The 24,577-nt window shown below is 44.6% G+C and overlaps 1 protein-coding gene across 2 annotated transcripts in view; it reads right to left on the reverse strand.

Annotated features, from left to right (window-relative positions):
* Nucleotides 1-12,842: 12,842 nt before the first annotated feature.
* The window catches only part of LOC101823275 (aldehyde oxidase 2), an 89,050-nt gene continuing 77,315 nt past the window's right edge, over nucleotides 12,843-24,577 (reverse strand). For both annotated transcript variants that reach the window (XM_040753581.1, XM_040753580.1), the window contains 2 exons: nucleotides 16,957-17,031; nucleotides 12,843-14,668 (listed from right to left, as the gene is read on the reverse strand). In XM_040753581.1, coding sequence (XP_040609515.1) covers nucleotides 16,978-17,031 — 54 coding nt within the window. In that variant the 3' untranslated portion in view covers nucleotides 12,843-14,668; nucleotides 16,957-16,977. The remainder of the gene's footprint in view (nucleotides 14,669-16,956; nucleotides 17,032-24,577) is intronic.

Genomic DNA, 24,577 nt, shown 5'->3' on the forward strand with positions numbered 1-24,577 from the left:
TTCTCCCCTGCGCCAGTTCGCACCCGGCCTGCCGGGGACGTGGGGTGGCATTCCCGGTGCCCGAGACCTCAGCGGGGGAAGGACTCTTTATGCCGCTTTGGAGCCATAGGCTGCCCGGACCCTCGTACCACGGAAGCCCATCTGTCTCTCTTCCCCCGCCGCATCCTCCGGCCTCTCCTCTCGGGGCGGGGGTGGAAGGGTGGAGCCGCCCCTCGACCTGGCTCGAGTTGGACCCGTCCGCCCCGGCCCGGGGGTGGGGGCCCTGGGCGGTGTGCGTGGAGGCTGAGCCCGCGGGAGGGCTCTGCTGGGCCACGGCAAGTCCCACCCTGTCTGTCTGGCCCGGATCGTCTGCACTGGCTGGGGTCCCGTCTGAAGCCGGCTGGGCCTCCTTGCTCTGCGGTGCTGAGGGCAAGTCTGACCCCTGCCTGCCACCACGCCTTACAAGCGGTGCTTGTCCCCATACTGCTGGACTGGGGACTTGTTAAAACAGATTGCGAGGCCCCCCCATCCGCAGAGTTTGTAATTGGTTAACTGGTTCTGATGCTGGACCCATAGAATGAGCCTTTTATCACTGAGTCTCCGAGACGCAGGTATTGCCAACGGAGGGGCCACACTCTGAGGACCTTCAGAAGGTGTATTCTTGGGGACATCATATAAAACTGCACCAGCACCCTGTTTGTGCCCTTTTCATCTGCGCCCTCGATCTCCTACCAGAGAAACCCTGAAGTCGGGATTTGTCCTTAAAATCACCTTCCCGTCCCAATCTCCCTTTCTTACCATACATAGCAGTAAAAACCAGCGTATATTTGTTAATCGCCTTCCTAACGCTCTGACCTCTGCCTTCACCTACAGACTTGTACGGAAAATTACTTCTTAGAGTTGTTTCCTGAAGTTATAGAAAAATCCAGGCAATCTTAAGTCTTTGCCCTCCTTGCTTTGTAATATTTAGTGTGTTCCAGGTCTCCTTAGAACCTTGCTCTGGGTATCGGGTTACTCAGTAGCCTGCATTTCCTTTGATCTTCCTTACCCATACATACAAGGTGCCTATGTTCTTGGGGACTTAACGTTTACTGCATTTAAAGGGGTTTCAGATTCACCTCTAAGTCATTAAGATGCTGTTTGTTGGATCTAGGCTCTCTTCCTTTTCAGACTGAAGGAACAGGAAGAACCTGACCTCTTGGAGGTATTACTGCAGGTGGCCAGTGGGACTGAACTTGGGTGGGACCTGGGAAGGCTGCGGGGCATAAGTGGAAAGTGATGCCAGTCAGGGCTCTAAGTCTCCAGCCACCAGCCCTCTGCCGCTTCTCTTGAAGCCTTATTTCATACTCTGTGTCCTAGACTACCATTTCTCCATGTTATTTTGTTTCTGATTTGTTAAGGGTACAATATTTCACTGACTAAAAAGCTGTGTTTGTGTTTTGTGTATGAGACATTCTCCTAAGCCCTGTATTCAGTCCTTTGAATCCTTGAAACTGTCTTGTGACCTTGACACATTGTTAGTCTTACTTTGTTGGGAAAAGAAGGCACCGAGGTCAGTTAACTTGCCCAAGGTCACATAGAACTGTGCTAGCTCAGTAGGAACCCGGCAGTCTGGCTCCACCAGGGTAATGAACTGCCTGCTTAAACTAGAGCTAGAGCCAGAGTTGACAAGGTAGGCCGGCCCATATCCTCATAAAATTTGATCTGCATTTTCCAGATCAAAACCCTGTCTTTTGTCTTTTTTTTTAATATTTTTATTTTGTGAGCATTGGTATTTTGCCTACATGTATGTCTGTGTGAGGGTGTTGGATCCTAGAGTTACGGGTAGTTGTGAGCTGCCATGTGAGTGCTGGAAATTAAAGCCAGGTCCTCTGGAAGAGCAGTCAGTGCTCTTAACCACTGAGCCATCTCTCCAGTTGCCCTGTCTTTGTATTTTAAGACAGGGTCTTGATACGTCACCAAGGCTGTCCTTGAACTGGCAGTCTTCACCAAGCCTAGTTGATTTATGTTTCTGTTCCCCTCAACTAAATGAGGCTTCCTCATAGTTCTCTCTCTCTCTCTCTCTCTCTCTCTCTCTCTCTCTCTCTCTCTCTCTCTCTCTCCCTGCCTCCCTCCCCGCACTCTTCTCCATTTCCAGGCGATCTTCCTAAATGTAGCCCACATTCTCTCTCATCAGTGTTTAAATTCCTTCACACAGGAGTAATTTTTCCACTTTTACCTCCTATACCACGGATAGCTTTTTATTGGATCCTTACTCCATCTCAAGCAGTGGACAATCCTTGATGAAAACTCATACTAAAGCTAAAAAGTTATGTTCATTAAAAATTGAAACATGACTTGGGATATGACTATGTGGGTAAAATGTTTCCCACAGAATATGAGGACTAAAATTCAAACATTTAGAACCCACATAGAAATCGGGTGTTAATGGCAGTTCAGCGCAGAGCAAGTGGAGGAAGGGAGTCCCTGGAGCAGGGTGGCCTGCCAGACAAGCCATGTATTCAAGCTCCATGTTCAGTTGAGAGACTCTGCTTTGCCAAGTGTGATAATGCACTCCTTTAATCCCAGTGTTCAGGAGGCAGAGGCAGGTGGTAGCCTGTGAGGTCCAGGGCAGCCTGATCTACATAGTGTCTTTCAGTCAGCCAGAGTTACACAATGAGACCCTGTCCCCTTTCAGGAGTAAGACTGAGATATCTCAGAAAGTAAAGTAGAAGACCAGGAAAATCCAGCCGTTCAACCTATGCACTTATATACACTCAGGAACATGGGCATGTGCATATGCAAAACACTAAGACATATCCAAATATTCCCTATTACAGAGGCAATCCTGATTCATATTCTTGGGTGGGAGGGAATTGGGTAGGCATGGTAAGCTAGTATGGGGAATATTGTTTATAACTATATTCTCGTAGAAAACCTTCCTGGACAACTCAACTCCATGCATCAGTCAGCCGGGATACATTGTGTCTTCCCTTCTCTTGACAGATACATTCCTCAGATTCTATCGAAATCCTGCCTGCTATATCTAGCTTACCTTAGCTACTGCTTTCCCCACACCTTCCTGAGTGGTGCATCTAATGTGATGCATTCCTTTTCAGAATCCTACTTACTATGTCTTGTTTACCTTAGCTACTGCTTTCCCCACACCTTCCTGAGTGGTGCGTCTAATGTGAATGCATTTCTTGTTTTTCTACGTTGTACTTTGTTTCTGCTATTTCAGCTATGTGTGAAATGGGCTTTTCTCTTAAACCAACAGTCTTGGTGGTAATGGCTGAGTCTTAACTCATTTTAGTGCTGCCTCAGTGAACAGCAGGCAGCACGCCTGGAGACACAGTGAATCTGTAACATCGTATCTTTATTACAACAGCAGACTTTATCCTGGGGAGAAAGAAGGTAACAAAGAAGCTTAAGGGGGAGCTAATTTTCTCATAGGAGAGCTTGAAGAAAGATCTAGAGTTGTTGAGGTAAAGGCACTGCCACCAAGGCTGACGTGAATTCCACTCACGAACCCATGCTGGAAAGAGCTCAGAGATCGTTTTCTGACCTCCACATGCACACTGTGACCACTGCTTGTCCACACACACACTGTAGCAAATTACAAAAAAAGCAAGGTTCCCCCCCCAAAAAAATGTGTAGCATTTAACCATGCCTACTCCAGCATGAAAATGCAGTCTCTGGTAATATATTAGTCACATTCATAACTGTATCTTACACCGTTACTGAAAACTTTAGGGAGTCCCACTTTGGGTGCCATATGTTACCAGGAAAACTGGGGTTCCCTCTTTGGGTTTCTGTAATAAAAGAACTGAAGAATGAAGCTTGGGGACAGTTTTATTAGAGATTAAGAGAAAGCAACAGTCAGCTGCAGGGATGAGAAGGATGAGGCAGAGAGAAAGCCATGCCTTTTGATTAGGCCAACCTGTTCACCAGTAGAGTCTGGCATGGCAAAAGGAGCAGGCTAGCTTAGGGCTACCTAGTAGTGTGTTCTCTATAAGTGGGGCTCCTGGGAAGGAAAAGACACTACCTCATTAAAATGGTAACTATTTCTCCCATCTCTTCAGTATGGCTGCCTTTCTGAGGGTTAGTCTTGGTGATTGACCAGCCCAGCTAGATTAATTCTTTGTTTTTCTTTTTCTTTTTTTGGGGGGGGCGGGGTTCAAGGATTTCTCTGTGTAGCTTTGGAGCCTGTCCTAGTAGAACTCCCTTTATAGACCAGGATGGCTTTGAACTCACAGAGATCTGCTTGTCTCTGCCTCCTGAGTACTGTGATTAAAGGCATGCCTGTGCCACCACCACCTGATGCTTATTTGTTTTTCGGGACCAGATCTCTCTGTGTAGCCCTGGCTGTCCTGGAACTGACTCTGTAGATCAGGCTGACCTTGAACTCACAGAGATCTGCCTGCCTTTGTGCTGGGATTAAAGGCGTGCACCACCATCGCCCAGCACTCTGGATTAATTTTTAAGATAAGAGATAAAGGTTTGTTACATTCACACTAAGGACCAGAAGTAGATTGTATTCTTTTGATCAGGAAGAAGTAGCTTTCTCTTTCTCAGAGATGGGGGAATAGATGTAACCTATTTTTTTGTCTTACTCCTTTTTCTTTGTCTCCTCTTTTCTTTTGGGATAGGGTCTCACTGTGTAGCTCTAGCTGACCTGGAATTCACCATTTAGTAGTGCATAAGCTGCTTTTGAACTCACAGAACTCCACCTGCCTCTACCTCCCCAAGTACTGGGATTAAAGGTGAGTGCTATCACATCCAGTAATTTTGTTTTGATATTGTTCATTTTCACAATGAAAAAAACTATAGAGATCAAATTCTAAAGCTGTTTACTAGAAATGGACTGCAGTTTTGGTCACTTGGTTGTGCTTCCTTTAAATGGAGATAAGAAACCAGAGCTTCCTTGTGTGTTCTTGGCCAAGGATAAGAAGGGAATTGTTTAGTGTCAGGGTACCTTCCTCTGTCCTGCCCAGCCAATTGCTATCCCCTGTCCTTAGCAGCAACATGAGTGTGCTTGAACTCTTCTTCATTGATAGTAAGTCAGATTGGCTCCCCTGCTTGAAATAAGATCTTATGAATGAGAGTACTTCATTAATTACTCTTGGCACAGTCTTAATAAAAATTTTAAGAATTAAGATACTCATTACAGGCCGTTGGTGATACACGCCTTTAACCCACAGCACTCAGGAGGCAGAGGCAGGTGGATTTCTGTGAGTTCCAGTACAGCCTGGTCTACAGAGCAAGTGCCAGAACAGCCTCCAAAACAATACAGATAAACCCTGTGTCAAAAACAAAACAACAACAACAACAAAAAACCCAAACAAAAAAAAGATAAGTATTACAGCCGGGAAGTGGTGGTACATGCCTTTAATCCCAGCACTTGGAAGGCAAAGGTAGGTGGTTCTCTGTGAGTTCGAGACCAGCCTAGACTACAAAATCTAGTTCCAGAACAGCCTTGAATGGTACACAGAGAAACCCTGTCTTGAAAAAAAAACAAAAAAGTACTTATTACATGTTTTATTTTGTGTCTGTATATCTGTAAATATGTATGAGGACCAGCATAGAACAGCATATGTGTGGAGTTCAAGAGAACAGCCTTCAGGAACGAATTCTCTCCTCACACTAAAGTGGGCCCTGGAGACACAGCTCAGGTTCTTAGGCTCAATAGCAAGATTCTTTATCCATTAAGCCATCTTACCATCTGATTGACAGCATTTTTGTACAGTGTTGACATTACTGCTTTTTGAAACATTTGATTTGATTTACTGGCAAACCAGTAAATCAGTCTGCCAGGGTGTGGTGTTTCCTTTGTGAGTGGATTTTAATTACCAGTTCAGTTCTTTTACTTGTTCTTGACCTATTCAAACCTTTCTATTTCTTTCTGAGTCAGCTTTGATAATTTACAACTTTCAGGAATTTTTTATTTCATCTAAGTTTAACTAGTGGCTAGTTCAGATTTTGATAATTTGTTTATTTCTTTCTTCCTTTATTTTAATAAGTTTACCTTTATTTTTGTAAGACAGGCTCTTCCCAGCTAGTGTGGAACTTTTGGTCCTGCCTCAGTTTCCCAAGTACCTTTTTTCTGTTTGATTTTTAAAAGTGAATGGCATGTGTTCATGTGGGGCACTTTTAGAGGCCAGAGAGGGTGTCAGATCCCCAGTGCTGGAGTTACAGGCGGTTGTTAGCCGCCTGCTATAGAGGTTGGGAACTGAGCTCTGTTCTGGAAAGGCAGTGTGCACTCTCAACTGCTGAGCTCTCTCCAGCCACACCATACTCAGTTTTATGTGGCACTGGGGCTTGAGCCCAGGGCCTTGTACATGCTAGCCCTGTACTCTACCAACTGAGTTGCATCCCAGCTAGTTAAAAGTTTACCAGTTTGCCGGGCGATGGTGGCGCACGCCTTTAATCCCAGCACTCGGGAGGCAGAGGCAGGCGGATCTCTGTGAGTTCAAGGCCATCCTGGTCTACAAAGCGAGTTCCAGGAGAGCCTCCAAAACAATACAGAGAAACCCTGTATTGTCTCGAAAAACCAAAAAAAAAAAAAAAGTTTACCAGTTTGGGGCCTGGAGAGATGGTTCAGCGGTTAAGAGCACTGCCTGTTCTTCCAGAGATCCTGAGTTCAATTCCCAGCAACCACATGGTGGCTCACAGCCACCTATAATGGGACTTGGTGCCCTCTTCTGGCGTGCAGGGACACATGCAGTACAGAACACAATATTTACATAATGAATAAATAAATAAATAAAGTTTTTTGCTGGTTTTGTTGTTGTTTTCAAAGAAGCAAAAGTTCTGGGTTCATTCTTTTCTTTTTTTCTATTGCATCGAAATCTTAGCTGGGCCATGGTGGCACATGCCTGTAATCTCGGCACTGGGGAAGCAGAGGCAGGTGGATTTCTGTTGGTTTGAGGCCAACCTGGTCTATAAATTGAGTTCCAGGAGAGCCAGAACTGTTACATAGAGAAACCCTGTCTTCTTCCCTCTCAAAAAGAAAGGATAAGGGGGAGCTCTTGAATTCCAGACTGATGGCTGAGAGGCCAACAGGGGACTGATCCAGACTCCATGAATGTAGTGTCAGTGAGGAGGCCACAGAAATCACTGGGGCCTTGGGTAGTAGATCAGTGTTTACCATGGTGTATGAATGATCTTTGGGAGCCCATTCCAAATAGAGGGATGTTCTCTCAGCCTGGACACATGGGGAAGGGACTAGTTCCTGCCCTGGATGAAATGACAGACTTTGGAGATCCCCCTACGGAGGGCCTCACCCTCCCAGGAGAATGATGTGGGGATTGGGTAGGGGGTTGGGGGAGCTGGTGGAGGGGACAAGGGAGGAGGGGTGGGAGAGGGAGCTGGGATTGACATGTGAAGCATTCATGTTTCTAATTTAAATAAAAACATATATTGAGGGCTGGAGAGATGGCTCAGAGGTTAAGAGCACTGACTGCTCTTCCAGGGGTCCTGAGTTCAATTCCTGGCAACCACATGGTGGCTCACAACCATCTACAATTTAGTCTGGTAACCTCTTCTGGCATGTAAGCAGAACACTGTATATATGATAAATAAATAAATCTTTAAAAAAACATATATTGAGGGGAAAAAAGGAAGCCTATGGTCTTTATTTCTTTATGGACAAAAAGAACTACAGATCTGTTGTTCTTACATTTAGTTTAGTAGCTTTTCAACAATAAATACTTCTCAATTTGTTGTTTTTCTTTAGTTGATTTAATCCTTTTTCTTTGCAGTGTCAGACCTCAAACTCAGGACTGTCATTGCTCTTCACTGAGCTAATCCCCAATCCCTAATGTTGAGTGATGTGTTTGGAGGCTTCTGCCCATGCTGCTAGTTTTGGAGAGAGGCTTTGCTAGGCTCTCTCTGCCTGTTGCAGTTTGCATAGTACTTTGGGGCTAAAAGCTTTGAGTTACTTAACTAAGAGGTGCTAAACACAGCCTGTGAGCTTGATGTGGCTTTTTCACAGTGGAAATGGATACACAAGATATTCTTTTTCAAAAGTAAGTAACAATTGGCGTTGATTGCTTCAAGAACTTGTTTGAGAAAACACATTGTTTCTTCCCTGTGATCTGGGAAATGGATATGACTTATGCTTTGGACTTTATAGCAGACTATAGAGTTCCTTATAACCCTGGTTTAAAAACTGTATTATTGTCTACCTGTTCACACTTGTGTGTAAATTTATGCACATATACTCAGCAGTCCCCCCCCAAGTTTTTAAGATAATTTTTGTTGTTGTTTTGTTTTTCTAGACTGTTTCTCTGTGGCTTTGGAGGCTGTCCTGGAACTAGCTCTTGTAGACCAAGCTGGCCTCGAACTCACAAAGATCCACCTGCCTCTGCCTCCTGAGTGCTGGGATTAAAGGCTTGCGCCACCACAAAGCTATTGTATACTTTTTAAGGTAACTTTGTATGTAGAGCTGTCTTTCTCTGAATGAAATAACAACAATGTTCTTGATCATTACTGTTCCAAAAGAAGCTCTATTCCCATTAAGTAAATGTAATACCAATTTGCCTGATGAGAAAGAAGAAAGATTTGAGGGTCCGCTAGTTTACACAAAGTCTCACTGTGTAGCCCAGGCAGGTCTCAGACTCACAGTGACCCTCTGCTTCAGCCTCCGGAGTTGGGATGATAGGCTGGATTCCCACTCTTTTAAAACAGTGAGTTCCAGGACAGTCAGGGTTGCACAGAGAAACCCTTTCCCAACCAAAATAAAATAATGATAACAAATATGTAGTGTGGCTTTATGGTGGTGGAGAACTTCTTATAAAAACTTGCCTCTTGCAAAACATCTTCATTCTTCTCCAGAGGGAGGAGAGGGAACATGGGAAGAGACAGCTGCAGGGCCCTGCTTCCTGCTTCATGGCTGTGAAATGCCATATGACCCATAAAACCCCCCTGTATGCACAAACAGTCGTTTTGTGTGGGGGGCTTCTCCAGAGTCTTCTGCCAGCCTAAAGGAGGAGAAGCAAGACCTGCGAAGGAGTGAGAAGACCTCTCAATAAACATTTTGGATAATAAAATATGTATGTGTGAGCCTGTGTGCACACAGGCTTGCTGTGACATGTTTATGGAGGTCAGAGAACAACTTTCAGGAGCTGCTTCTCCTGGTATAGCACAGTTTTTTCCTCCTCCTCCTCCTCCTCCTCTTCCTCCTCCTCTTCCTCCTCCTTCTTCTTCTTCTTCTTCTTCTTCTTCTTCTTCTTCTTCTTCTTCTTCTTCTTCTTCTTCTTCTTCTTCTCCTTCTCCTTCTCCTCCTCCTCCTCCTCCTCCTCCTCCTCCTCCTCCTCCTCCTCTTCCTCCTTCTCCTTCTTCTTCTCAGGGTTTCTCTGTGTAACAGCCCTGGCCTTCCTAGAACTCTCTGTAGATAAGGCTGGCCTCAAACTCACAGAGATCCACTTGCCTCTGCCTCCCTGTCGGCAGGGTTTATACATTGTATAGAAGTATCCCACCCCACCGGGTGGTGGTGGTTTTGATCCCAGCACTAGGGAGGCAGAGGCAGGCAGATCTCTGTGAGTTCTACCTGGTCTACAAGAGCTAGTTCTAGGACAGCCTGCAGAACCACAGAGAAACCCTGCCTCGAAAAACAAAAAACAACAAACAAAAAAAGTGTCCTGCCCCACCCTGTAGCACAAAAATAAAAGACCCAGAGACAGATATTGGGGTTCAAACTGAAGATCAGAAAAGCAAAGCAGCCACGCCACTAGTTCTTACCTCAGCTCAGACCAAAGGAGCAACTTTGCTCCCAACTTCACTGCTCTTCACATTCACTCAGACTGCTATGCTCTCCTCAATGTGACTAACTCTCAGACTGATTGTCTCCACCCTTTATACCTCTCAAATCCTGGCATTAAAGGTGTGAGCTCTGATTCACTGTCTAGTAGCCCAGGGTGTTCTTGGACTCAGAAATCCAATCTGCCTTTCTCCTGAGTCCTGGGATTAAAGGTGTGTACCACCACCACCTGATCTCTATAGCTTGAGGCTGGCTTTGCTTTGTGAATCCTTAGGAAAGTTTTAATAAATCATAACTAATATATCACCACACCACCCCCAGACTCATGACTACCCAGAATCTTAGGGTGTGACCTAAGAAATCAGGTCTTTACAGCCGTAGTCAAGATGAGGTCCAGCTGACAAGGATGGGCCTTAAATCCAATGCCTTTTTTATGAGAAAGGGGAAGGAAAATTGCACACAGACACGCTGGAAAAGCTGTGTAGCGACGGGGAAAGAGACTGGTGATGCAACCTCAAGATAGGAATGCCGAGGAGTCACCAGAAGAGGCTGGGAAAGACACTCCCTGGACACCCATGGTCTGTCTGGCAGTGTGGGATCAGCCTTCCAGCCTCTAGATCTGTGGAGGAATGAAGGCTTGGGCTACCCAGCACATGGTCATTGGTGGCAGCAGGTAACTGTGGGGATGAATGCAGGCCCACAGGATGCCTGGCAGGGAAGAAGCGAGTCACAGCAGCCTGGCAGCAGCTCGGCTCATAGGAACTATGAAGCCTCCTTTGAACCACTGCCCCTTAGCCCCGTGAACCTTACTCAAGAGCTGGACTGCCAGGAGGTAGTCCCTGGCCAGCTTACTCCATCCCTTACCCAACAGCTTGACTGGAACAAGTAGGGTGAAGCATGGGTGACTTCACTTGTCTCCTCTGTGGAGAAAAGGACTCATTTAGGGGTGGCTATTCCCTCTGTGTTGATGACCACTACACAGATGACAGGACAGCTCCTTATAACAAACTCACCCCCATCCATTCTCTTTCACCCAGTGCAATAGGTGTGCTGGCTACAGGTGTTGAGAAAGGTTAACCAGGCAGCTGCGTGCAGAATGTTTTGGAGCAAGGCCAGCTAGCTAGAAAATGGCATCAAAAACGAAGTGACAGGATAGGAGAGGCACGCTGTGGTGACCTTGCAGAGGAAGGAGAGTACTGCTTTGTATTCAGAGAGTTTGGCATTGACTGTCCAGGTTGTATGACAAGAATTTTATTTTCTGTCTCTAACTATTTCTGCCAAGTATCTTTGACTTTTTTTGTTTTGTTGTTTGGTTTTTTGTTTGTTTGTTTTTGGCATCTTAAGAATTGGAAATCATATCTTTCGTGCTTTTTACCCAATTATGGAAGATAGATCAAATATTATTTTTGCCCTTCTGGAATGGAGCTGGGAGCAGGCTGTTTTCTTTTGTCAGAGAAAACCCTCTCATAGAACTTAAGCTCAGAAAGGCAAGAGTGCAAATATCCCCTGTGCTTTCAGGTCTCGGGAAGCAAAGAACTAGAAGAACTAGGAGAATTCCTAGCACCCAAGATGAGTTACAATTCCAGGCTGCGGAGATGGCTCAGGGGGAAGAGTTCTTGCTTAGAATGCAAGGAGCCTTGGGTTTGACCCTTGGCATCACATAAGACTGGAGTGTGCTGGTTCATGTCTGTAATCCCAGCCCAGAGGAGTATCAGAAGCTCAAGTATTTCAGCTACAGCACAAGTTCAAGACTAGCCTGGGTTTCTTGAGAGCCCACTGCAAAAAGAAAGGAATCATAGTTCCTTCCAGTTGAATGTAGTGACATAGGTTTGCAACGTCAGCACTCAGACGGCTGGTGGAGGAGTGCCACAAGTTCTAAGCCAGTCTGAGCTACATAATAAACCTTGTTTCAAAAAGTCAACCCTCCTCCCAAAATACTTTCAGCTTCTTATTGGCATAGGCATCAAGCTGCTGCCAATGGCAAAATCACCCAAACAGAGACAAGAGAAACAGCAGATATTAAAACAGGAACAAGCAAAGTGTGATGGCCCACAACCTTAATCAGAGCACTTGGGAAGAACAGGCGAATAGATCTCTGAATTCAAGCAGCCTGGTCTATGGTGAGTTCCAGGACAGTCAGGGCTACATAGTAAGACCCTGACTCAAAAAAAAATCAAAACAAAATAGGTGCAGAAATTAGGTAATTAAAGTATTTATTAATTATTTGTGGTAGTTGTGTGTGTGCCACAGCACTTGTGTGGAGATCAGAGGAAAACTTGTGTTGGTTCTCTCCTTTATGAGGGACCCAGGGCTAGAACTCAGTTCCTCAGGCTTGGCAGCAGTCACTTTTGTTCACTAAGCCATCTTGCTGGCCCAGTTCTTTCTTTCTTTCTTTTTTTAATCTTAGATTTTTCTCCAACATTGTGATACTCGGTAATTCTAAGAGTAACTCTAATCTTGACAGAACTATATGGGTATTTGAGATAAGTCATCACTGATGGCAAAAGAGTTAAAGGTAGGGACTGGGGAGGTGGCTCAGTGGCTAAGATCACTTGTTGTCCTTAGACGACCCAGGCTCCATTCTCAGAACCCATGTAGTGGCTCATAACATTTGTAACTCCAGCTCCAGGGGATCCAATACCTTCTTTTGATTCCCAAGGGCAGTAGGCATGCATGTAGTACGTATAAATACATGGAAGCAAAACACTCATACATAAAGCAAAAATAAATGAAAAAACAAGCAAACAAACAAAACAAAAAAACTGCTTAAACTCCAACTCTGGTTGATAAAGTTCATTCTGAATTGTTTTCTGCAGCAAAATCAGGAATCCCAACTTCCCCAGAGCTGAGGTCTTTGAAAAGAATGCCCTGGTTGCTTTGTGCGACTGTCTCAAGATGCTGTGTGTGGCTGTCTCAGGCCGCTGTATGCGGCTGTGTCTTGGGCTGGTGTGTGCGGCTGTGTCTCAGTTTGTGTCCCAGGTCACTGATAAACCCAGAGAACAAGTTTCAAGTATACGACTTCAAATGGTTTTTTGTTTTGTTTTGTTTTGAGAAACAGTCTCACTAAATAGCTTTGACTGGCCTGAAACTCACTATGTAGACCAGGTTAGACTTGGATCAAATATGATTTTAAAAAGTACTTTATTAAGATTTATACTCTCCAGATTCTAATACATCAACTTGCAGGAGTAATTTGTATGTAGAAGACCCTACTCATTTTAGTATTTAGAAATACTCACCCATGACAAAGAAAATATTTTTCCAGTAACCACCCTTTATCACCAAGAAACCAAATTAAAAAAAGAAAACAAACAGCTATATGGATAACCACTTAAAACAATACAAACAATAAAGCAAATTTCTGATATCATCATTCGATTTTAAGCCAAGGAATTTGTTTTCGAAAGAGCTTCGATTTGATTTTATTAATTTCAAATTTTCCCCTCAGCCACCTCCGAAAAGCTCACTCCCCTGTGGGTACTTGCGCCTAGCCTTAGCTTGCCCTGCCTTCTGCTCCACAGTCTGTCTTCTGGACTTCGGCTTGCCTTCTCCCTTGGAGTCCTGTGACCTAGGACCCTCTACAGTCAGCAGATGGACCTGTGGACAGATGTGCCCTGGTCCCTGCAAGCCAATGAGTCTGTGGCCTTGAGTGGCAGGAGCCCCTCTCCAGGCCCCTGTGCTTCCTTCCCATCATGCATCAGTCACAGTCACCCCTTGCTCTCAGCTCAGCCTCACCTTCTCTGCCCACTAGAACATATGAGTCCTCCACTTCTGCTCAATAGGCCCAATTCACGTGCTGGTTTCTCCTCCTTTGAGAGCTCTTAAGACCCAGATTGGACTTCCATGGACCCTGTATGTTTTATCATTTATTATTTTTAGTCTTATTTTTGTTGTGCTGGGGATCAATCAAATTCAGGATTGAAATAGGGCATACTAGGCACATCCTTATCACCAACATATATATATACATACATATATATATATGTATGTATATATTCGTTTTGTTTTGTTTTGTATCTTTTTAGTTTTCAAGACAGGGTTTCTCTGTGGCTTTGGAGCCTGTCCTGGAACTCGCTCTGGTACACCACGCTGGTTTCGAAATCACAGAGATCCGCCTGCCTCTGCCTCCCAAGTGCTGGGATTAAAGGCATGAGCCACCACCACCAGGCAACCAACCTATATTTTAACTCCTAAATATCTTACACCCCAGGTCAAGGTTGATTACAATTTATGATTCATTTACTCTGTTATATATTTCAATACATGGGAAATCACGTCATCCAGTATTTTTGAAGCTCTGATGTCAGATCAGATGTTTTCCATAAAAAGCAAAACAAAACAAAGGATAAAACAAACACCCTCCCACAAAATCCCCACAGAAATAAAAGCAGAACATTTTGTGATATTGCATTCAGAATTCTGTGTACTGTTTTCCCCCCTTCAGATTCCAAAGGGAGCCATCACCTGCGGTGCAGTCATCAGACACAAGGGAAACACCACTTCTCTTCTGTTAAAGGCACATACACAGACCCACCGCGGATCCCTGGTGAGAAGAAAACCAAACCTTGCAGAAACTGTGCCCTGCTGGGGTTCAGTGACTCCTGCATCAAGGCATCACCGGGCAAAGTTATCACGTTTATCTGCCAGGAGGGTCTTCCAGGCAAGGATGGCTGCTGCACCCCAGGTCTCCTTTGTGATCCTTCTGCAGCAGCATTTGCTCAGCAGTAAATACGCTTCAAGCATCACAGTGCTTGCCTGGCGGCCTCTAGGCTGAGGACACTAAGTCAACAGTTTGTAAGAAATGATTCATCTTGTTACTGTGGTTAGATTCGAACAGTGTTTCTAAACTTTGTGACATGGATCATTCCTCCCTCCCAGTTAATAGGAAATGAATATCAGTCTGGAGTCCAGATAGGATTAAGCCATGTTTTCACTTGAGTACTAAGATATCTAAGAGAGGAGAAAAGAGAATAATTATGAACAGCACAAAACTCCCTCTAGTTAAAAAAAGATTCTTCGAGGCCAGAGGGTCTGGAGTTCAAGGGCAACCTGAGCTACATGAGACCCCATATATAAAAAAGGGGAGAGTGGTGGGGGTGATCTGGAGAGGTGAGGCTCAGGTGGTGGGGGTCATCTGGAGAGGTGAGGCCAAGGCGGTGAGGGCACCGCCTGACAACCTCGTTCTTAGATGAGAGGACAACTGTGGGACTTGGCTCAGTCTGACGGAGTCTGAACTTTCCCACCATGTGTGTCCTAGGGATCAAACTCACACACAACACGGGCCTATTTGCATGGAACTGAGCCATCTTGCCAGCCCTGCTTTTAGAGACAGGGTCTCGTGTAGGTCTGGTTTGGAACCTAATATGTTGCTGATACTGGTCTTGAACTCCAGGCCCTCTTGTTCCCACCTTCCAGGTGCTGGGATTGTAAGCCATACCCAGAGAGAGATCTAAAGCCAGTGTTTAATATTTGCTTATAGAGCAAACACAGGAGCTACTTTGTGGAATTCAGAGAACTGAAATTACAGGCGAAAGACACTAAGAATGAAATTCACAACTAAGTTTTGTTTTAATTACACCTCATGAAAAAAAATCCTGACATAAAAATAGGTATAAATGGTAAAGTGGGGAGAGGCTCTATTTTTATTTTGCTCCTCTCTTCACCCTCCCCTCCTGCCTCCACCTCTCCTCTCTCCTTGGGCTGGAGACTGACCTCCTGCCTAACCAAGCACTTTGCCACTGACCTACATCTCCAACTCCGGTTCCTGTTTTCTCTACCTGTCTCGACATCTTCAGATAGTCCTAACTTTCAAGACTGCACAAAAGCTGATGACATAGTTCTCTGGTAATCTCTTTCTTTCCTTTAAGGTTTAATTTTAATTAGGTGTTTGTGCATGGGTGTTTGTATGTGCATGTATGTGCCTGTGGAGGCCAGAGGCTTCAGATGCCCTGGAGCTAGAGTTACAGGTGTTGAAGGCTGGGAATTCAACTCTGGGAGAATAGTACACAGTCTTAACCACTGAGATTTCTTTCCTTCCCTCCCCCTTCTCCTTTTGCTTTTTGAGACAGGGACTCATGTAGCTCAGGCTATCCTCAAACTTGCTATGCAACCTAGCAACCTAGCTCCTGATCCTTCTGCCTCGATTCTCAAGTCCTAGGATGATAGCCATGTGTTATCAGACCTTTTAGAATGCCCCCTGCACGCGCGTGTGCGCGTGCGCGTGCGCGTGCGTGCGTGCGTGCGTGCGTGTGTGTGTGTGTGTGTGTGTGTGTGTGTGTGTGTGTTATACAATGAGTGAGCTGGGATGGTGGTGCATGCCTTTAATCCCAGCACACTGGAGGCAGAGGCAGGCTGCTCTATGAGTTCCAGGCCAGCCACCGATACATAAAAAGAAAGAAAGAGCAGTAAGTGCTCTTAACCACGGAGCCATCTTTCAGCCCTTTCAGAGGATCTCTCACCCAATGCAGAGTTTCCATTTTGGCATCCCCAGTGCTGAGTATATAGACACCACCACTCTTATATGGGTACTGGGGATTTGAACTCAGATTTTTATGCTTGTGTGTATAGCAAGCATCTCATTCACTGAGCAAGCTCCTTAGCCCCCAGAATTTGTTTTCTGACAATGACAACATATTTCATATCATGGAACCTCAGCGTCACTCTCCAAAGCCTTTGGGCAGCAGCACAAAATTGAAGTAGCTGAACTTCCCCACATCTCCAACACAAACAGGTGATTCTTCTAGATGATAGCAGTGAGTCAGAATGGCAGAAACTAGCAGACTGGACTTTAGTTTGCTTTTAAGTTGCAGCTGTCTCGTACCAGCCAGAGAACAGAATGTTTAAAATGTCTTGATCTGCTACATTCTCATTTTTCATTTTATTTAAAAACTAAAACCGGCCAGGCGGTGGTGGTGCACACCTTTAGTCCCAGCACTTGGTGAGTTCGAGGCCAGCCTACATGAGCTAGTTCCAGGACAGGCTCCAAAGCTATACAGAGAAACCCTGTCTCAAAAAACCAAAAATAAAATAAAATAAAAAACTGCTTAGTGGGCTATAATCTCCTGATTGTCATCTTTATTATTCAAGGCCACGAATGCTTAATGTGGTAACTTAAAATGTCAGACTGAGATGCAGGGATCTGACTGAACAGTTGCAGCAATCTAGGGTTCCATGGAACATACTTTGAAAACCCCCTTTCCCTCTCTTGGAGTGATTATCATTTAGTTTAACAATCTTACCTCTAGGGAGATGACAGCAGCTTAAGCTATAGGTATAGACCAAGGTTTAAATGTCTTAGGGTCATCTCTTGGGATCTAAGGGGGAAGAAAAAAGGAAATAAAAGAGCAAAATTTAACATGTGTACTGGATTGCATATGCTACTACATTATTTGACCAGAGAAATCATATCAAATCTTTATTTATGTTTATTTATATATTTGAGACAGGTTCTCACTATGTGCCTATGGCTGGCCTAGAACTCTATAGATCAGGCTGGCCTGGAACCCACAGAGATCTGCCTGCCTCTGCCCTCTAAGTGCTGGGATTAAAGGTGAGCAACACCATGCCTGGCTGTATCAAATCTTAAGGTTTCAAAACCTTCTCAAAAGAGAAGGCAGAGTTTTTCTGGTTCCTGGGGAAACTGGCATTCCTTTCAAATGATAACTTTTATCAGCACCAGGCTTGACACAACTAAGTTAAAAGGCCAGCATCAAATGCCAACTCCCTCCCCCCCTCTCTCTCTGGTTGTTTAAGACATGGTTTCTCTGTTTAGGCCTGGTTGTCCTGGAACTCACTCTGTAGAGCAGGCTGACCTCAAACTCAGAAACATGCCTGTCTCTGTCTCCTGAGTGCTGGGATTAATGTTTAAAATAGTAGCACTGTTAGGTGTGGGGCACATACATATAATCTCAGCACTCAGGAAATCGAAGCAGAAGGATGTCCAGGTTGAAGCCAGCATAGTTCATATATTACACCCTATTTCAAAACAAAAACAAAAACAAAGACAAAACAAAAAAAAAACAGTGGATTTGTGTTATAATCTTTCCTATTACGTTAGGTAACAGGACATGTCCGTGAATCACCGATCTTCTTTGCTCCCCAAGGATGTATTCCTGAAGAATTACATATCCTTGGAATAAATGTGGGGGGCATGAGAAGAGGACATGACTGAGTTAGGATGCCCTTTCCCACTGCTATGGTGACAGCCCTGTCTGCAGCACTAGGCACATCTGGATGGTGTGTGCTCTTAGAGTTAAACCGCAAGCTCTCTATGCTGTCCTGGGCTACAGGCTCCCTGAGTTTCACTCCATTATCTTCCCGGTGGCCTCGATAGCTATCTCCTCAGAGAATTCATCCTCTTAGCTTTGGCCTCAGGGCTGAAAACACATTCATTACCTCTCATTTGCTCATGGTTTTGTTTGAAGGGCTGACCTTTATGTCCAGTTTTAATTATTTTAAGTTTTTGGTGCAGTGGATCAAAGGTTTATGCAGCCTAAGCATGCGGTCTATCTCTGAGCTATATCCCTGACCCACAAAGGTGGTAAAAATAATTTATCCCAGTAATGGGAAGTTGTAAATATTTCCAAAAGCATCTCATTTTTCTATTCTTATTGGGAATGTAGCTCAGAGGTAGAGTGTATGGGTCTTTGGCTTCGATCTTAGTCTGCAAGCAAAGCAAAACAAAACAAATAAACAAAAATAGGCCAAGTGGTGGTGGTGCATGCCTTTAATCCCAGCACTCAGGAAGCAGAGGCAGACAGATCTCTGTGAGTTTGAGACCAATTTGGTCTACAGAGTGAGTTCCAGGACAGCCAGGGCTTTTATACAGAGAAACCCTGTCTTAGGGAGAAAAAGAAAGAAAAATTTCTGCAACTCTGTCTTTCAGGACATGTATATAAGCTCTCTCTTTGTACTGCCTGGGCTGGGCTAGACACTAGACTAAGGTCCTAGGTCTAGTCTGAGGCAGATCCACTCTTCTGGTAAAAGGTGGAATTCCTTAGTCTTTCAAAACTCATTTCTTAGCTGAATGTGGTGGCACAGTCGGTGATCCAACACTTGGGAGGCAGAAGCAAAAGGGTCATTGAAAGTTCGAGGCCTACCTCCTCTATATAGTGAGTTTCAGGCCAGTCAGAACTACATAATGAGACATTGTCTAAAAACCAGCAACTGGCAAGGCGGCTTGGTAGATAAAGACACTTGCTGCCAAAACTGACAACCTGAGTTTGATTCCCCAGGTACATGGTGGGAGGAGAGATCTGATTCCTCTAAGTTCTCCTCTGACTTCCACCCACACCCAGGAATTAAAAAAAAAGTAAAAAAAAAATTAAAACCAGATTCAACCCAAATAAAAAAAACAAGTTTCTTATTTTTTTCCAGCAGACCTGTACCCCTAGGCTGCCTTCTTATTCTAGGGTGGAGATCAATGTTCAGTCTACCCTCCTCCCCTTGTCTAAGGTCTAACCTACTGTCTAGCTTCTAGGGCTAACAGTGCTTCCTTTCTTAGTCTGGGACTTAGATGGTGCCACTCTGATCTTGGCTGATAACTATCCTTTGCCTCCTGCCTGAGCCACCCTTCTTGTCACCATTCTGGACTTGGCTGACTCTTGATAACTCTGATCAAAGCAACACATTCACTGCAGAGGTCAAGGACAATTTCAATTTAAAGTCCACTTCTTAGATAGTAGCTGGGGCCAGTCTGCTGTGGGATAATCCTTCTGTGCGCTGTAAATACGCATTGCTCTCATTGGTTAATAAAGAAGCAGATTTGGGCTATAGCAAGGCAGAATAAGGCTAGGAGGGAAAGCCGAACAGAGAAGAGGGGTGGAACCGAGAAAGATGTGAGCCAGTCACCAGAGGAGCAAGACATGCTAGGGAACCGGTAAAGCCACAAAGCCATGTGGCAAAATGCAGATGAATACAAATGAGTTTATTTAAGACTGGGCTGGTTTAACCTACAGAAACAGTTGACCTGAACAAGGGAGAGCTCTTGGACCCCAGATTGATGGCTGTGTGGAAAGCATGGGACTGACCCAGACCCCCTGAAGGTGGGTGTTAGTGAGGAGGCCTAGGTAATCTATGAGGCCTTGGGTAGTATTTATCCCTGGCATACAAACAGACTTTGAGTGCCCATGCCACAATATGGGATTCTCTCTCAGCCAGGACTCTTGGGGAAGGGCCTAGGTCCTGCCCTGGATGAAATGACAGTTACTGGAGATCCACCATGGAGGGCCTCACCCTCTCTGGGGATCAGAGTGGAGATTGGGTGGGGGGATTGGGGGACCTGGTGGGGAGGGCGGGGGAGGAGGGGAGGGAGAGGGAGCTGGGATTGACATGTGAAACAAGCTTGTTTCTAACTTTAATTAAAAAATGGGTTTATAAAGTTGTAAGAGCTAGTTAGTAATAAGCCCGAACAATGGGCCAAACATTTTTTAATTAATATAAGCTTTTGTGAAATTATTTGGAACTGTGTGGCCAGGACGAAAGAAAAGCTCTGCCTCTGTTCACACCAGTCTCTTTTGTTTAGTGGTCCAGCACCTTTGCTAGTTGCCATCAATTAAATTCATGGAAATGGTAGCCTTGGATTCATCATCACCATCATTGTGCAATAAGGATCAACTCAGCAGGTCTGGCCTATCCAAATCCAATATACACCAAAGAAAAGTTTGGTCTTTGTAGTTCCTTGGAGAATACCACTAAGTCCTTGGTATATCCCACATGACACCATCTCTGGAGCAAGGTCAGCTATGAGAGTCATTTCTTGCCTGTGCCACTGACACCCAATAGAAACTGGACTCTGATGAGATGGCTCAGGGGGTAAGGCATGACCACTACAAGCATGCACATACATACACAGATGTGAAAAAAAAAAGCCACACAGGAAGATGAGGCAAGAGAATCTGATAGACTGTGAAGTCTGAAAGATCTCATGCAAAGGATGCAAAATCAGCCTATGAGAGAAACAAATTATCCAAGAGGAAGGTTGACTCCACACATACATATCCAGGATGTATTAGATCTAACCATTTGTGCAGGTACAGAGACACTCCATAGTGTCCCAAAGGGACCTGCGATACATTATACTACTAAAACTTAAAGCTCTGGGTGGAGATTTAAGCTGCCAGTGAGACATGTAATACACATGTAAGTTGTATATAGAATTACACGTAACAGGCCATGTGCCTTTATAAGCATATCCTTACTATATTCCTGTGGCAATGTATTATGAAAAAAATATCTCTTACTTTCTAAGAGACTGGAACTACTGTAGAAATTCACATCTAGAGTTAATACTTCTTTTTTTTTAATCTTTTGAGACAGGGGTTCTCTGTATTGGAGGCTGTCCTGGAACTCTCTCTGTAGACCAGGGTGGCCTTGAACTCACAGAGATCCACCTGCCTCTGCCTCCTGAGTGCTGGGATTAAAGGTGTGCACCACCAACTCATGGCTGAGTTAATACTTCTTGAAGTGACCTATTGTGGACTCAGCCCATTTGTTTGTTTCACCCATTTTTAAGAGAACAACGCAACAATCTACCTTTACTTCGATTTCCCATGTAGCCACCTTTTACAGTCTAAGCTAACACATAGCTGTAATCTTGAGTTATGTGCTCTTCCATTCCCCCGACCCAGAACAATGCATGCGTGTTCTGTATGGAAGCAGCAAGTACAGAAGTCGAAAGTGATTTTCTAAAATGAATAGCCACCGTAGATGTTGAACTCAGCACTATGGGTATTGATTGATAAACAGTGATGTTTGTTATCTGGTCAGTTGGGGTCATCTGGAGTCAGTGACTTAATCGCTTCTAAAACTCAGCTAAAGATTTCTGTAAAATATCTTTCATTCCTTCCCCCCTGTGATACTTTCTGTGCCATTCAGTAAAGCAGAGAACAAAGCCCTTTGTTAGAGGCAGACACACAGGCATACAGACACACAGAGACACAGACATGCAGACCTTTACGTGCTAAGCCATCTCACCAGCCTCTCAAGCGACTTTTCCCAGTGGATGGCTTTCTTTCGCACATGATGCTGATGCTGACATGAGCTGTTGGGGAAACATCAGTGGAGCACAGGAAGACAGGTGGACTTCCCGAGTTAGGACAGCTGTCCCATCAGGTCAGCACACTTGGAGATCATCCTCAGTCAGACCAAGGCCAGCAAGAACTAAGTGAGAACCAGTGCACTCAGTGGCCTCTGGCATGGACCACATCAGCGATTCTTTAGGTGTACATCTAAGGGTAGGGCACATTCCTTTTTTCTCTGAGACAGCGTCTTATGTAGCCCAGGTTTTCCTCCAACTAATTATGGTCGAGGGTGATCTTAACCTTCTGATCCTCTTGTCACCAGGAGAATTTTTAGATAAAAGAATTCCATTCAGGCTGGAGAGATGGATCAGAGGTTAAGAGCACCGGCTGCTCTTCCAGAAGACTCAGTTCAATTCCCAGCAACCACATGGTGGCTCACAACCATCTATAATGAAATCTGGTGCCCTCTTTGGTGTGCAGAACACTGTGTACATAATAAACAAAATGTAAAATATCCATTAAATAACAGTATTATAGGATGGGATGCAGGCTTGCTAAATACTTGCTAATCTGTGTGAAGACCTGCACCCCATTGCTGGCAATACAAAAACACACCACACCATCACCACCACGACCACCTAACCAGTGCCAGGCAAGACAGATTCAGTAGTCGAATGACTGCTGTGTCATGTTACCAGGAAATCTAGTCCCTGCATCAGTGTTTAAAGCAGAACCAGTTTTACAAGCTAAGTACCAAATCTCTTCCAAGACAGCGTAAGGGGTGGGAAAGGGATGTGGTGAGGAATGAGTCCCTGTGCATACATGTATACGCATGCACCTCAGGAGAGCAGCTTCAGTACTTGGTGGAGACTCTGCCCTGAGAAGTCTGTACAGATCACGTAGTCTGCTCTGTTTTATGGCTCAAAGAATCCATATGACTGAGACTAAGGTCCTGCCGATCATCTGTGGCTAAGATTGCAGCTGAACATGCTGGAGGCTGCATGTTTCTACTTGTTGCAGTGTATGCACCCCAGGAAATAGCCTGCGGTCCTGTGGGATAGGCAGTACCAACTCCTCTAGTGCAGAGAAATATAGCATGAGAGTCCAGCACACTTCATCTTGTAGCACAGGTAGATGGGCATTATGCAGGACATTATGTTCTCACAGGCCTCTCTTCTGCCATCTGGGAGAAGGGGGCTCCCTGTAGTGAACTAAACAGGTGGCCCATTTACTGTTACTATCACCGAGGCTGGGCATTGTGTGAGAAAAAAGCAGGCAGAGAACATGAGATATGGGGATGGCGGAAGGCGAGAGGGTAGGTACTGGAGAGGAGAGAAGTCGGTGCCTGGAGTCCCCCTTAGGGTCTGCAGGTGAAAAAGTGAGCCTTCAGAACCCAGGTCAGTCTCTCACAGCAGTAGGACTGTCTGTATCCAGGCAGGCCTGGCTGTTTAATCGAGAACTTAACCTAAGAAAGCAAGGACTTCCCTGTCTGTGGTGCTGGGGCGGCTCCTTCATGAGTCAGCAAGGCCAAGGTTGCCATTCAAACCTCGTGTGAACTAAAAACCTTTTTGCAAACTTGTTTCTAGGCTGGGTTGTTTGATTTTAGCTTTCTGGAAATGGAAACAACTTGCTAAATACTTGGCGTTTCTATTGTATCATTCCATAGATCTCATCTCTTCTTCCTTCTTTTTTTTTTTTTTGGTTTTTGGTTTTTTTTCTCCCTGATGCTAGGGGTTTAATTTAGGGCTTTGTGAAGCTGGACAAGCCCACTCCTCACTCAGAATCCTCATACATATCACAGCTTTATAGCTATTTAATTTTTTTCCCAGCTGAGGGTTTTTTTTTTTTTTTTTTGGTGGGGGACAGGGTTTCTCTGTGTAGCTCTGACTGTCCTGGAATTCACTTTGTAGACCAGGCTGGTCTCAAACTCACAGAAATCATCTGCCTCTGCCTCTGTCTCCCAAGTGTTGAAAATAAAGGCATGTGCTACCATACCAGGCTTATTATTATTTTTTTTAGTGTATCTTATTACCAAATTCCTCAAGGTAGCATTTTTTCCCCTCTAATTTTATTTATTTATTTATTTGGGTTTTCGAGACAGGGTTTCTCTGTATTGCTTTGGAGCCTGTCCTAGAACTAGCTCAGTAGACCAGGCTGGCCTCGAACTCACAGAGATCTGCCTGCCTTTGCCTCCAAAGTGCTGGGATTAAAGGCGTCGCCAGCAACGCCTGACTCCCCCTCTAATTTATAAGGACAGGAAATCCTTCCTGTCTTAAATTGTAACAACTTTTCTTTTTTTAAGGCTGGCAAGATGGTTTAGCAGGTTAATCCTTGGGTCCTATGGAAAGAATTAAATCCTGAGAGTTGTCCTCTGACACAGAGAGGAGAAAATATTAATTTAAAAATCTTATTTTAAAACTTTAAAAAATTAATCCTATTCCTAAGAAGTATTAATTTGAAACTTTATATTATGTCTCTCTTTTTATATATATATTTAAGGGAATTCTTGTGGAATGTAAATGATTACACAAAACACATTTTTCTTTCTCTCATCACCAAAAAGGAAATGACATAGAGATAACGCCTCTGGTTGTGTCAGGCCATTCAGAACTTCTCAGGACAAAACCAAAGGTTAATTTCAAGAGAGTATCAAACACAAATACTCAACAAATCAAGTTCTGTGTAGGGATGGGGAGAAGGCCTATTGGGTGACAGAACATGCAGCCAAGGCCTACCACCCAAGTTCCATCCCTGGGACCCACAGGGTGAAGGGAGACCGCTTCCAGAATTCACTCACAAAACAAGCATCAAAACAAGACACAAACAAAAGCCTTGAAAA

The sequence above is a fragment of the Mesocricetus auratus genome, unplaced genomic scaffold, assembly GCF_017639785.1.
Source record: "Mesocricetus auratus isolate SY011 unplaced genomic scaffold, BCM_Maur_2.0 Super-Scaffold_100010, whole genome shotgun sequence".
NCBI classification, from domain to species: domain Eukaryota; kingdom Metazoa; phylum Chordata; class Mammalia; order Rodentia; family Cricetidae; genus Mesocricetus; species Mesocricetus auratus.